The sequence below is a fragment of the Triturus cristatus genome, chromosome 2_2 (assembly GCF_964204655.1).
Source record: "Triturus cristatus chromosome 2_2, aTriCri1.1, whole genome shotgun sequence".
Taxonomy (NCBI): Eukaryota; Metazoa; Chordata; class Amphibia; order Caudata; family Salamandridae; genus Triturus; species Triturus cristatus.
Window position 1 is genome coordinate 537,210,399 of NC_140582.1, and position 13,860 is coordinate 537,224,258.

The following is a 13,860-nucleotide window of genomic DNA, read 5'->3' on the forward strand; positions in this document are numbered from 1 at the left end:
GGATGAAAGACGTCGCCGAGTGGATGAACCTGAGCCGCCTGAAACTGAACACGGACAAGACAGAAGTCCTCATCCTTGGACCATCACCCTCCGCATGGGACGACTCCTGGTGTCCCCCAGCCCTAGGCACCGCACCAAAGCCAACGGACCACGCACGCAACCTGGGCTTCATCCTGGACTCTTCCCTATCGATGACCAGACAAGTCAACGCCGTCTCCTCATCCTGCTTCCACACCCTCCGCATGCTCCGCAAGATCTTCCGATGGATCCCGACCGAGACCAGGAAGACGGTCACCCAGGCCCTCGTCACCAGCAGACTAGACTACGGAAACACCCTCTACGCCGGAACAACAGCCAAGCTTCAGAACAGACTTCAGCGCATCCAGAACGCCTCCGCCCGACTCATCCTAGACGTCCCCCGACGCAGCCACATCTCGAGCCACCTGAGAGACCTCCACTGGCTCCCTGTCAACAAGAGGATCACGTTCAGACTCCTCACCCACGCACACAAATCTCTCCACGACCTGGGCCCAAGATACCTCAACAACCGCCTCGCCTTCTACGCGCCCACTCGCCAGCTACGATCCGCACGCCTCGCCCTCGCCGCCGTCCCTCGCATCCAGAGAGCCACCTCCGGAGGAAGATCCTTCTCCTACCTGGCGGCTAAGACATGGAACTCTCTGCCCATCCACCTTCGGCTGACCCAGGACCACCTCGCCTTCAGGAAACAGCTCAAGACTTGGCTGTTCGAGCAGTAGCAGACCCCCTTCCCCTAGCGCCTTGAGACCCTTCCGGGTGAGTAGTGCGCAATATAAATGCCTTGATTGATTGATTGATTGATCTATGGTTTAAAATGACTGAACATGATTATTTTTTTCTTGCTAGTAAGTGGCAGTGGATACAATGCTTTTCCCTTTGTCACACTTGGCTTAATTCATATGATTTGTTTATTTTCTGTTTTCATGTATTCCTGATTTTGTTTTCAGTATTATGCTTTTTACAATATTAATTACATCTTTAGTTATTTATTTATCAATATTATATTTATGAAATTAGTGTATTTATGCTATTACAGTTAAAAATTCAGACCTACACCCTTTGCTTCCTGCCTCTCTTCCTGTTAACCTTCTACTTTTTCACAGATCTCTCCATTTTTGTTACCCCATATCGAACATTTGGTACCACAGTTCATGTTATCTAGAAAAGCACCCATCTATCTTCTAACACAGGGTTTCTACAAAAAACTGTCTTATCTTTTTATGTATGGAGACTCCATATGCGTAAAGATACTACTCATAAAATACCTTTGTGAATAGCAGACAATCTTAAATTTACACAAAAGAGTAAGTTTACCGTTGTGAATGGCCATGCAAGTTTCACCTCAGTACTCTGTTGATTGTCCCATCACAGAGGCAAAGTTAAACGACGGCATTCCAGGGTTTCCTTGGCTTTCTTGCTTACGTATGGCACGATCTCTCCATGAGGCATGAACACTTGAATTTATTTGATGGGGCCACAGAAACATGATGCACACAGACAACCCAGAGGCATGCATAATTTATATATAAAGCTTTATGACTGCATGGGCGATGCTTTATTGATATTTTAAGTCTACATTGGCGTTGCACACTTTATACCCAAGACTTATTGCAAGAGGCTCTATTGGTGTCAGGAGTCCTCAAAGTCTTTCAATTAGAACTCAATAAATATGGATTAATATCAATTATAACTGATAAAACACCGCCCAAGTGAATATTTGTTTTTCAGTCCAACACTGAAAAACACTTAATTTTACTGCCACTGTTATTGGTTGGGCACCCTGTGGTGTCACACAGTATAAATGCAGCCCCCAGCACTTTTCAGTGATGAATGCTCCCACTATGACACACTTGGGCCATGATAAGCCACTTTAAATGCCAATGTGCACATTTTCAAGGTCCCTGTACCCCATAGGACCTATTTCCACTACTGTTGTGGGAGCATAGCTTACATTATATGGCTTCAGCTCACTGTTCACTGTATGTTGCTGCATAGTGGCCAGCATATTCACAAAGCAGCAATGACCTCTATAATTACATCCTCTTTCATCAGTAGTGGGTCAGAGTTTTACTTTCTGTAAGCTCAGGTAAGAGGACAGAGGCAACAACGACCACTGAACATATAGATGCCTCCAGAATCAAAGTCTTCCCTAGGACACTACACTCAATGCTACTGTTCTTGGATTTGCATTGTGATTGTCTAAAAGTCATGCCCTTAGGAGTTCATGCCTTCACATAGAAGGATCAGGGCCCCTTTTATAAAGAGGTTCACTGATCACGCACCATGGAAAGAATCCTGTGAGCTGGTTTTGGTTAAACGCCAGATTCTCCCACTACTGCCGAGTGCCACTAGACCCTTAGTAGTGAGGAGTATAATCTTAAGCAAACTGGACTACTGCTACTCTCTATATTCGGGAGCACCACAATCAGTGCTACTGAAGCTGCAGAGGATCCAGTCCACAGCAGCTAAACTGGTGTTAAATAGGCAGCGCAGGTCATCAATGACGGCAGCATTAAAGGACCTCCTTTAGCTGCCCATCAAGGAGAGAATTCAATTCAAATCTCTCTGCATTGTGTTCAAAGCAGTGCATGGTCTGGGTCCAATGTCCATGCAGGAGACATTCACCTGGTACAACCCTGGGAGAAACCTCCGCTCTTCCAGTGCAAGTCTGGTAACCACTGCCAGATTTAAGAAGACCAGGCTGGGCGGCAGAGCATTTGGGATAGCAGCCTCACAAAGTTGGAACACTCTAACCCTGCACATCAGGCAGACTAAATCACTGATCCCATTCAGAAAGAGCTTAAAGACATGGCTCTTCCCTAGGGATGAGTAATATGAGCTGCCCAAATCAGCGTTTGGTATATCTGTTCTGCCTAGTGACAACTTGGCAAATCGCAGCGCCAGGATACCCGCAGGGTGACAGTTTTAGCGCTATACAAATTCACAATACAATACAATACAATAGAATACAATTCCACACTCCCTCCCCACTTTCATGGTTTGCAGTTGGTTCAGTTATAGGTGGAGGTAACAGGAGAAATGGGTTAGTGCAAGCTGCCTCCTGACGTGAGCCCCGTCCCTTATTTTTATTTTTTTTTACAAATTAACCACTGGATTCAGGTATGACAATGAAGGGCGACCTTGCTCACATAGCATAATCATATTGAGCTCTGATTACTCAACTACAAGTAGTGATTGCTTTGGAGGCTATGATAATTTCCACACCTGTGTAGTTTATATACATTGTCATTATGACCCACAAAATGCATAAAGTATTACTATCAAAAAATGATTTTGTTTTATATATTTTACCTTTTAAAATCTTCAGTTTCAGAATTTTCTGAAATACAAATATAGAAGAAATTATTACACAGGTATATTAAAACATAGAAACATGTATGCATAGTATATGGGTTGTGTGCAATAACAATATACCATTTGTTATATGATTCGGCTGGCAATCAGTGGTACTTAATAATTTCCTTCTGGTTTTGGTGTATTGTTATGTACACTTATGTGCATAATGACTCTCATTATAATGCAAATGTTTGAAGCAATACATATTATGATTGTTTATGTTTATTTAGCTTATAATGTGCACACTGCATAATGAAATCACTTCTATGCACAGAGGTATATCAGATGGTATGTTTTGCGACATTCAATAAATACATTGCAACTGGAATATTAAGCAAACAAAGAGAGGCATAGAAACTGGAGTGAGGGACAAAATATGCATGGATGAATGGGAAGCTGTCATGTGTTGATCATGGAGGAAGACTGAGGTTGTCTACATCAAGGTCTGAAGTGACATCATAGATCAGAGTGAAGCTCAAATGGACCATGACATAAATTGAAACTCTAACTTTTGCTTCTAAGTCTCACTCAAACAGGTGTTTAAGAGTTTATACATTGTGAGGAATACAGAAGAAAAAAGGGTAGAAGAGAGCATGGGGGAAGTACATATACAGATGGCACATTTTCACCCATTTACAACACCTGCAGTCAAACGACTAATACATTTTGGCTCTGTCCCACACCATCTCCCAGCACCTCCAAGATGTAATACTTGATCCAGCTTATAACATTTGCATTTATGTGTTTTTCTGCTGTCATGTAGATATCAATCCCTATCTTCATTCCTGGAGCATTGGACAGCCACTCACCCCCCACTATCGGGCTACATCCCTCTTTGCCACTACCAGTCTGAGGCCACAGAATAATAGTTTAGGCCTGGGAAGGTCCACATCATTAGGGATTCCCAACAGAAGGAACTTTGGATCAAGTTGACCCGTTCTTCAAGGATGAAACTGAGTTTCCCGATGATCCCCGCCTAGTAATCCTGGATTAATGAGCATCCCCAGATCTCACCTCACCCTGCATCGCAAGCAGTTCGGAGACTCCGCCCTTCCCATACTGTGTAATCTCCATCTATAGAAGAGGAGAATGTTTGATTTACTCTTTGTTGTTTAATTAGGCCCAAATGCTGTTGGTAGTTAACATGCTGATATGCTCTGCTGTTAAACTCAGTTTATCTTACCATTCCCCATCAGATGACTTCACTTAATGCCTTAACTCCTCAGGGCTGCCGGTGGGAGTACATTTCCGACCTAAGTCATCTCCCATTTGTTACAAAATCCAAAATTATGCTGGCTAAATTTTACTGAAGATTAATAGATACAATCACATCTTGCCCGGCCTACAACCAGTGTAGTCTTTACCAGTCTGTACGTTTCTTAGGTTCCAGTTCTCTCTGTATCGTTCACAAATATCTGGATGATTTTGGGTCTCAATTTATCTAAATGAAATTTGAGAAACTCCAGCCTCGTTGCACATTAAGATCAGAGTTGCAGTACCTTCTCATGAGTCATACATTTCATTGCTCCAGGTTTGGAAGTCAAGCCTTTACCATACATGCAATACCTCTGGAATTTGGTGCTGACTCCACTCCCAATTAAGGCAAACCTCCTAAAAGAATGTTCTGATGACCTTGTTGTGCAATAATTTTTGGAAGTTCATGGCCTTTCCCGTGCTTTCTTTATTCCTTGCTCTCATGCCAAGAGACACATTTGAGGGGTAAATACACTCTCCAAAAATCCCAAACAGCTTAACATAAAACCATGCCACACAACCAATATTATGTATAAATATGAAGAATCTATTAATTCTAAAATGTACATACCAAGAATGTACTAATTCTAAGATGTACTGATTCCTAAATTTTGTTTCAACCAAATCTCATTGTCCATTAAAGGTGCTACTAATATTACACATTAAACTATTAGGAAATTATCTAATATTTAGCTATAATCAGTATTATTATTACTACTTGGACATCCTTGCGTGGTAATAGCGTCATTACCTCGGAAATCTCCAGGTATGGGTTGTGTGAACTCAGGGGCATATCAGCAAGGGCCGGCGATAATTATCGCTAAGTGCACTTAGCATGAGGATAATTATCACCGGCCAACTCTGAATTTTATCGCGGAGATAGTGTGCTATCAGCAACGCTTATCTCCAAAGTGCTAAAATTCAGAGCGCAAGCTGCCAACTGTGCGATTATCGCTGGAAATCCAGCGTTCATCGCACAACTTTTGGCGATAGCTTGCTGCTAGGGCTACACATACTTAGCCATGATATCCACCTTCCATAGGATATCATGGCTAAGTCAGTTTCAAAGCAGGCGTAAGGAAAGTAGCGATAACAGAGGGTATCACTACTTTTCTTGTCGCTATGCTGCTTTGCGTGAGGCCTGATAATTGGAGAAATGTCGCTTAGCGACATTTCTCCCGTTATTCTGGGGAGGAACGCCCACTTTGCATCTCATTAGAGATGCAAAGCTGGGCGTTAAGAGAAAGTGCGAAGAAGCATGGATTTACGCGTTAGCGTGTCCTTGCTAATAGGGCGTTAAAATTATCGCTGCATTTCGTCCGAAAACACACCCAAAAATGGCGATAATTTTTTATCGCCTCGTTGATAATATGCCCCTCAGTCTCTACGATCTCAGCTTCTGGGCATCAATCAGAGACATTATAGGCAGGGTTACAGTTCTCCCTTACAATCCTGGGGTAAGAACATAGAAGCTCTTCTCTATAAACAGCTCTTACAGGCTTCTTAGGTGTCTGTCTCCTTAATCCATTATGACACAGCTACAATGTGCTCCAATCATCAGAGAGACAGAATACAGCAGTTGACTAGGAATTCCACTTGTTCTGGGTTTCAGAGAACTAGCTGATTCAGACATGGCAAAGGGGCTTTAATCCTGCAGGAAATCAGGACAGTTGAGAATAGATTGCCTTGTGTTCTGAACAGGGAAGTTAAAAAGTAGTCTTTCTCCAAGGGCTGTACAAAGATAAGTAGGCCCACCTTGTAATACATAAAGATTTACTTTAACTCCATTGGCACAAATTTATTTTGAAGTGTAGCAAGTTTAAGATTTCCCCAAGCTGCTCCACATACATGTTTTGTATGCTAAAGAGGAAGCCTCTTGTGAGCAAGAAGCAGAACGTGGGGACCACATGCTAGGGTTGGAGCTAGTGGCCTTCCTTGGTCCTTGTGAGAAAATATTTAGCATTATAGATGGGTAACACAAAATAACAGGAATATTTTTCACAAAGCAGCTTTGAGTAACATTGAGGGGCTGATTCCGATCCGGGTCGGAAGGGCACTGAACGCGATCCGGCCGGAAAAAAACTACGAGCCGTACGCGTGTTTTCCGCTCGACTCGTACAGCTGTACGAGCGAGCAAGTACGATGCGAGCTACGTGAAATTCACCGACCGAGTCATTTCCGGTTCCGAACTGCTACGTACGTCTCGGTCGTAAGCTAACTGTGGCGTGCAATGAATGCGATTTACGACCGAGCCAGTACGATGCACGCGTCGGACAGCCTGTGCGAGCCAGAGTGTCTGGCTCGCAAAAAGTCCGGGTGGTTGCCTTTGGGGGTCCGCGTTGGACCCCCTGTCACCCGCAGCCCTATGACTCGGACACAGGGGAAGACCCAAGGGTCCCCCAACACAGGCATGTACGGTGCGGATGGCACCAACGCGTACCCACTGTAGGGGTGCCCTTGCGCAAGATGTACCCATTCTGCCAATGGGAGCCCATGCACGCGTGGTACACCCGGCTCCCATTGACTTGGGAGTCCGACCGAACCAAGTCCGGCAGCATACGGCCGCATCGTACTTGCTCGGTCGGACTGCAGGACTCCGACTCGGTCGGAAAACACTTGGAGTGCTTTCCGACCCGGATCGGAATCGGCCCCAGAATAGACAACAGGTGGGAAGCTTGAGTTCTCAAGGATGTCACTCAGAATCCCAAGGAGGAAAACATCCACATTATTAACTTTTTTACTCATATAACTTTATGTATGGCCGCAAAATAATCTTCTTCTGCACGTGGCAGATGAGCAATGAGAGAGCCATAGATAACATGGCTTCTTACCCCTATCGCAAATTAAAAAACAACATTTGGCTTCCTGCCAGCCACCTGTGGCATCCCCTGTACCTTCCCTGCCCCTTCCTTCTCGTTCCAAAGCCGTACTCTCTGTTGTTCAGATGTGCACTGCAGGCTCACTAAGAACCCTGTTATAGCAGGCTGGAATTCCTTTATGATGTAGTAATAGTGGGACACTTCTGTTTATCACTGTTGCTACATCACAGCAGTGAATAACCAGATTTGGAATCTGGTATTTACACTAGTGGTGTTCCGAGAAAGCCATATATGACACGTGCACTATTACTTGGCTTATTAACAAAGTTAACAGCCATTCTAAGGGTATGCCGAGACACAGAATTCAACTGAGGCTTTTTTCAGGAAGGTCATTCCCCAAAAGCTACCTCAAATAAAGTTAAAGCTATAAATAGGGCTCCTTGTTTTTATGGTATTTTTTTTAACATTCTCGTCTGTATTTATCTATTATTATTTTTCTCATCTTATTGGTATTTATCCATTTTTATTTTGCATTTGAGAAAAAATTGAGTCATGAAATAGTATATTTCCACATTTATTTAACTGATAAACATACATTTCGTGTTTTAGCAAATTAAGCAGCCAAATAAAACACAACACTACACCCACCAGTAAATATTAGCATGATACTACAAATATATGTTCACCTATGGCTGTATTTAAGGTAATTTCATCTTTTGTTAACTCCCCATACTGTCTATCTGCTCAGCTGTTGGCATGGAATTTATTAAAGACAGCTTAGAGAGTCTCTCACAAGAGGCGCAATTTTCTGTATTTTTCTTCTTTTAAAAATAAATACAGAGAGGAAACACATTTTTTCTGTCTGTATTTATCTGTAAACATCAGTAAAAATGGAATACTGGGATTCTGTATAAAGACAAGCCTTATAAGTGAGACCAGTAGGACAGTGTTATATTTTTCAGCATGAGGTTTGCACATTATGTGGAACATTGGTACTGGACAAAAATCCGAAGAATCATCAACAATGTCAATTATGTAATTGAGGAGTGTAATATATGGAACATTTTCTGTTTATACGCCCTGCATTTAAAACATTTCTAAGAACTCTATTCCTAACAACTAAACTTTGGATGCCATGCGATGTTTTTATAATTACAATTCCATAAATTGCGTCTTTCAAGGTGCATACATTATTAAAATTATTTAAATATGAAGTATGACATTTGGCTTTTGTGAAATCTATATTTTAATACTAATGAAATAAAATTGAAAAAATAATGTTGATTCACTCATTGACCTATTTGAAATAAGGCTCATTGGCATCATGTTTAATACGTATACAGTCAACAGGAGAAAGTTCAACATTGTCTGTCTATGTGATTTAAAAGCAATTCATGATGACTGGATTATGTGTACACAATGGTCACAAATAGTTTATCCCTAGTGGGGCAAACTTTAAAACCATAGTGCACAAATTGTAGGATTTGCATATGCATATATAAGCTCTCATTTCCAACAGTGACAAGAATTCTGAGAATTTGGGCCTGATTACAATGTCGGTCAGAAAGCCACCGGCCGCCATATTATGATGACGACGGTCGGAGTTTAAACTGGCTGCGGAATCCGACGCAGTTCGACCGGGCTCACGGAGCCCATTGGCCAGTCGAAAAGATCTCATAATCCCTTGAGGATGGCGTTTCCGCCAAGTAGATTACGATGTTGGTTTCCGACAGTCAAGCTATGTCGGCCTTTCCGACAATCCATGTCAGCCTTTCCCACATTGATTGGCTGTCGGAAACTGACTTGGGGGCCTCTAGCAGGGAGCCCTTTTCCCCTGGACCTCTGCATTTGGCCCTGGGGGCACTCAACATCCCTGCAGCGTGTGGCAAGCACCGTAATGTACAGGGATGTTTAGAAACTTCCATTTTTAAATAGGAGCTTGTGCTGCGTGCGGTTTCAGCCTGATGCACATGCTCTCATTGACAAATGTATGTTTCCGACCGCACCATGTGCTGTTGGATCCAAATAATGCGGTTGTAACCGACATTTTAATGAAGGACTTAGTTTCAGGCATGACAAATCTCACCATCTAGTTCCCTTAATTTTCCTTATGTTCCATTTTTACAAAGGCCTTTTCTTGAGTGCAAGTGTCATGTGTGGGCAGAGCACAAGAGGCTGAAATACCATTTGCCACCCAAGTTCATGTAATAGCAGCTCTGTGCTGGCAGAAGTTGCAAATACACAAATGGCAGAAAAAATACATTTAAAAGGATTTTATTAACTGATATCTTCATTTGAATATAAGTAAGCCTGAATTGTAGTTAGACAAACTCATTTTACCTGTCTACTCCATCAGTCAAAGTCTGCATTCAATTGAGAGACATGTGCAACTATTCGGATAGCCTATCGAGGCAAAAATAATGAGTTTCAGAAATATCGAATTTTTTATTTTGTGACAGAAATATCATGTGCAAAAATATTGTTGACAAAAATATTGATTTTGTAAGGTAAGAAATATTGTTTTTTAAATTTCTTCTGTGTTTTAATAATATTTTATTTGTGTATGTTTTATATTGTTTGTGTAATTGTTGCTAATGTTTTTAAATATACTTTGCAATTTTAAGTTATTTAATTTTTAATTTTATTATTTATCGTGTCATAGCAGGTTGTGAGGTATATAGGGGTGCAGGGTGGGTAGTTAATTAAGCAAAGTTAATTACATTTTTATTTTAATTTATTAAGTATAATTCATTTATAATTTTATTTTAAATAATAAATATTTATTTGATATGTAAATTAGGTAAATAATATTCTGTAAGTTATATTTTAGGTACAGGTTGGGTTTGTAGGAGTATAGAGTGGGAAGTTAATTAAATAATAATTGATTAATTATGAATGTGTTATTAAAATAATTGTTAAATAATTATGTATATTGTGTAATTATTATATGTTTCTAATGTATATATATGGTAAATGTGCTTTGCTAGGTATGTGGGACTAAAGTGTGGGAATTTAATTAAATAAATATTAAATAACATTATTTTCTTATTTTAAGTTATTGAAAAAATATTTAAATCGTTTAATTGTTTTTTTTAAAGTATATATTCTATTTTAAGTTAATAGTTTTATAATTTTATGAAAGTACTACTTGTATTAAAATAAGGTATGTGTTTGAAGTGAAGTACCCTCCCTACTGTTGTACATACTGAAGTGGGAATAGTAAATGTAACCTCTCCAGTGTCCAACGTTCTCCTTACTATTGCAGCGACTGGAGTGGGAATAGTAAATTTTACCCCTCCTGAGTTCAGTGCTTTCTCTACTGTTGCACTGACTGGCGTGGGAATAGTAAATTTTACCCCTCCTGAGTCCAATGCTTTCCATACTGTTGCACCAATAGGAGTGGGAATAATAAATGTTACCCCTCCTGAGTCTCATACTTTCCCTACTGTTCCACAGACTGGAGTGGGAATAGTATATTTTACCCATCCTAAGACCAACGCTTTCCCTACTATTACACTGCGTGGAGTGGTAATAGTACATTTTACTCCTCTGAAGTCCAACACTTTCCCTACTGTTGCACAGACTGGAATGAGAATTGTTAATTCAATCCCACTGAAGTTCAACACCTTCCCTATAAATAGTGTAGGTATTATTCCTAGACTTTTAAATATTTGTTTAAAATTATGTTATTATTATGTTTGTTTATTCAAAAATTGCATTTTTTAAATTAGTAATGTTTTTTTTTTGCTGAATTTTATATAGCGCGAACTTGACCTGAATCGGGTATCAGAGCGCTTTACATAGCACCAGTTACGTTACATGAGGACACACATTCATTTTTGTTAGGTACGAGGAGATTATGTGATTTGCCCAGAATCACAGGATGTTTAGCGTCATTACCGAGGCTCGAACCCAGTTCCTCAGATTCAAGGTCGACCGCCCTAGCCGTTAGGCCAACTCCTCTCCCCAATGTTTGTAATATATACTAAATGTTGGTCAAATGTATTCTTTTATATTGTTTACTTTTTAATGCGTAATTAAATTGTTTAAAAAAAATCCAGTTTATATGTTCCGATTTTTGATTGATATACACACACACACACACACACACACACACATATACTTGTTATATTTTAAATAAAAAAACGAATTTGTAAAATAAACTATAAATTAAAATTATTATTTTAATAAGTTTTAATTTTTTATGTGTAAATAAACATACACACATATATATATGTGTGTGTTTATTTAAATAAGTATATATATATATATAATTTTTTATATTGTTAAAAGTAATTAAATGTATATTGTATTACTGTTACATGTTAATTGATTTAATGTTTACTATGTTTAATTATATATATTTAAAAAAACAAAATTTCTGCATATCTTTTTCAATATTAGTATCCAACTACTTTTTTTAAATATTTTTGACATTTACATTAAAAGTATATTAAACCTATATTTTTGTGCTGGATAAGATGTTTTTTACCACGATATTTAGAGTTTTGATATTTTGTCAGTGAAGCAGATGAGCAAAGTGCTGGAGCAAAATGATAATTAAAGAGCTAGATGTTTGGAGCCTTTCTGCAGTCGCAAATGACTTGATTTGCAGAATCGGGCTCTTTGTGAACGCAAAAAGGCTTTTTCCAATGTATCAAACCCAACTTGCAATTTGGTGAAACATTACTGAATCACAATTTGGGTTTACAACCAAGTAAGGATTCGGGTATTTGGAAGTGGCATGTTTAGGGCATCCCTTCCAAATACTAAAATGTAGCTCTATATACTAATGTCTTATGACTGAAACGCAAAACATTTGTAATTTACAACGATGTCAAAGTTGGTGATAATCCATTCGCAAATGTGAAGGGGTCCCAAGGGGACTCCTTCACCTTTTGAGAATGTTTATTGAATATTTTTTATTTTTCAACACATTCCATTTTCTTGAAAGGAAACAGCCTGCATGAAAAAAATTATTGCTTTATTTAAAAGCAATCACAGACATGGTGATCTGCTGGCCCCAGCAGGTCACCATCCCAGTGATGGCAGTGAATCCTAGTGGGACACAAATTGCAACCTACCTCATCAAGTGATAAAAATACTATTGTTTTGTAACTTGTCATAGTCTTGTGGTGGCGTCTTACCAGTCCTTACCAAAGGCCCAGACCCAACATGAAGGACAGGTTCTCTATCACGTGTAATCCGTACCATATGTAGAAACTAGTGAATTACATTGCTGTACATAACCTTGGCCTGCAAAATTCTTGTAAATTGACAGAGATTTCTTGTTTCTCGGATGTTAACCTGAACGTTCTATCTACCCTAATGGACAACTTTGTGCTGTACTCTCATATACTTTAATGTCTAATTTATCCATTGCACTGATGGGTAACCAAAGGGGGGGATAAGGGATTTCATGGAGGGCTACTACAAGGTGTGCGATCTATTCAAGCTTTGCAACTTCACAGGTATTAAAGCTCTAATGCAGCAGTTCTTAACCTTTGGTCTGGCGACCTCTGGAGTCCGCTACACTTACTCAGGGGGTTCACAACTCAGTAGCGGCCCGTGTTTGGGATGAGTGGCAGGGTGGGTGTGTGGGCAGGGGCTGCAAAGGAGTCACGGAGGGGTCAAAATAAAAATATAATAAAAAGAAAAAAACGTACGTTCAGCCAGCCACGACCCGCATCGCGCTCCTCTGCTCTGCCGGTCCCAGACCACCCTACCTGCCAATCCTGAAAATGCTCTCTGCTATAATCTATTGTAGTTGTTTGTACATCTTCCTCATTGCTGTCCTGTTCCTTGCTGCTCAGCCATGAGTGATGTCACTTGGAATGTTGAGTGTGGGGGACTGGAGGAGTTGGCAGTTGGAGGAGATGGGCTGAGCAGCAGGGAGGCTGCTCCTGGTGGGGCTTTACAGGGGCCTAGCTGAGGCCTTACAAGAGATCTACATGGACTTTGTGACTAACCAATAAACCTATAACTTGTTCTAAGCCACCTGTCTACGAGACATCCTTAATTATTACACTGGCGACGATTTGGAAGGACTTACGCGTGTGCTACTTCAAAGGATAATGGTTTCTGGAGTCTAAAGGAAGGAATTACAAGGAAAAAGGATTTTCAAGGTAAAGAGAAATTAAAGCTGCGTTTTTTGAGGAAGCTGACAATCAAGCCCCACCAGTGACCACTCCATCGGTCGCCCTGTAAGTGCCAGTTTCTTTCTTCTGTACCCTGTTGCATGGAAACAAGAGATTCTCACACGTTAGAGTGAACTTACATGTTGAGGAGAGATGGTTGTGAATACCCTATTATTAGTCAGCTAACAGTTACTGTGGAAATTGCCGGTGGAGAGAGACTGCTGAGGTGTATGCAGACAAGAGGAAAGAGAGCG

At 40.4% G+C, this 13,860-nt stretch overlaps 1 protein-coding gene and 1 long non-coding RNA gene across 3 annotated transcripts in view; one reads left to right on the forward strand and one right to left on the reverse strand.

Annotated features, from left to right (window-relative positions):
• LOC146862472 (uncharacterized) overlaps nucleotides 1–13,860 on the forward strand; it is a 169,483-nt gene that overhangs the window by 140,559 nt on the left and 15,064 nt on the right. The gene's annotated exons all lie outside the window — the stretch shown is intronic.
• TMEM154 (transmembrane protein 154) overlaps nucleotides 1–13,860 on the reverse strand; it is a 153,101-nt gene that overhangs the window by 64,313 nt on the left and 74,928 nt on the right. For both annotated transcript variants that reach the window (XM_085641673.1, XM_085641672.1), the window contains exon 3: nucleotides 3,352–3,379. In XM_085641673.1, the coding sequence (XP_085497799.1) occupies nucleotides 3,352–3,379 (28 nt within the window). The remainder of the gene's footprint in view (nucleotides 1–3,351; nucleotides 3,380–13,860) is intronic.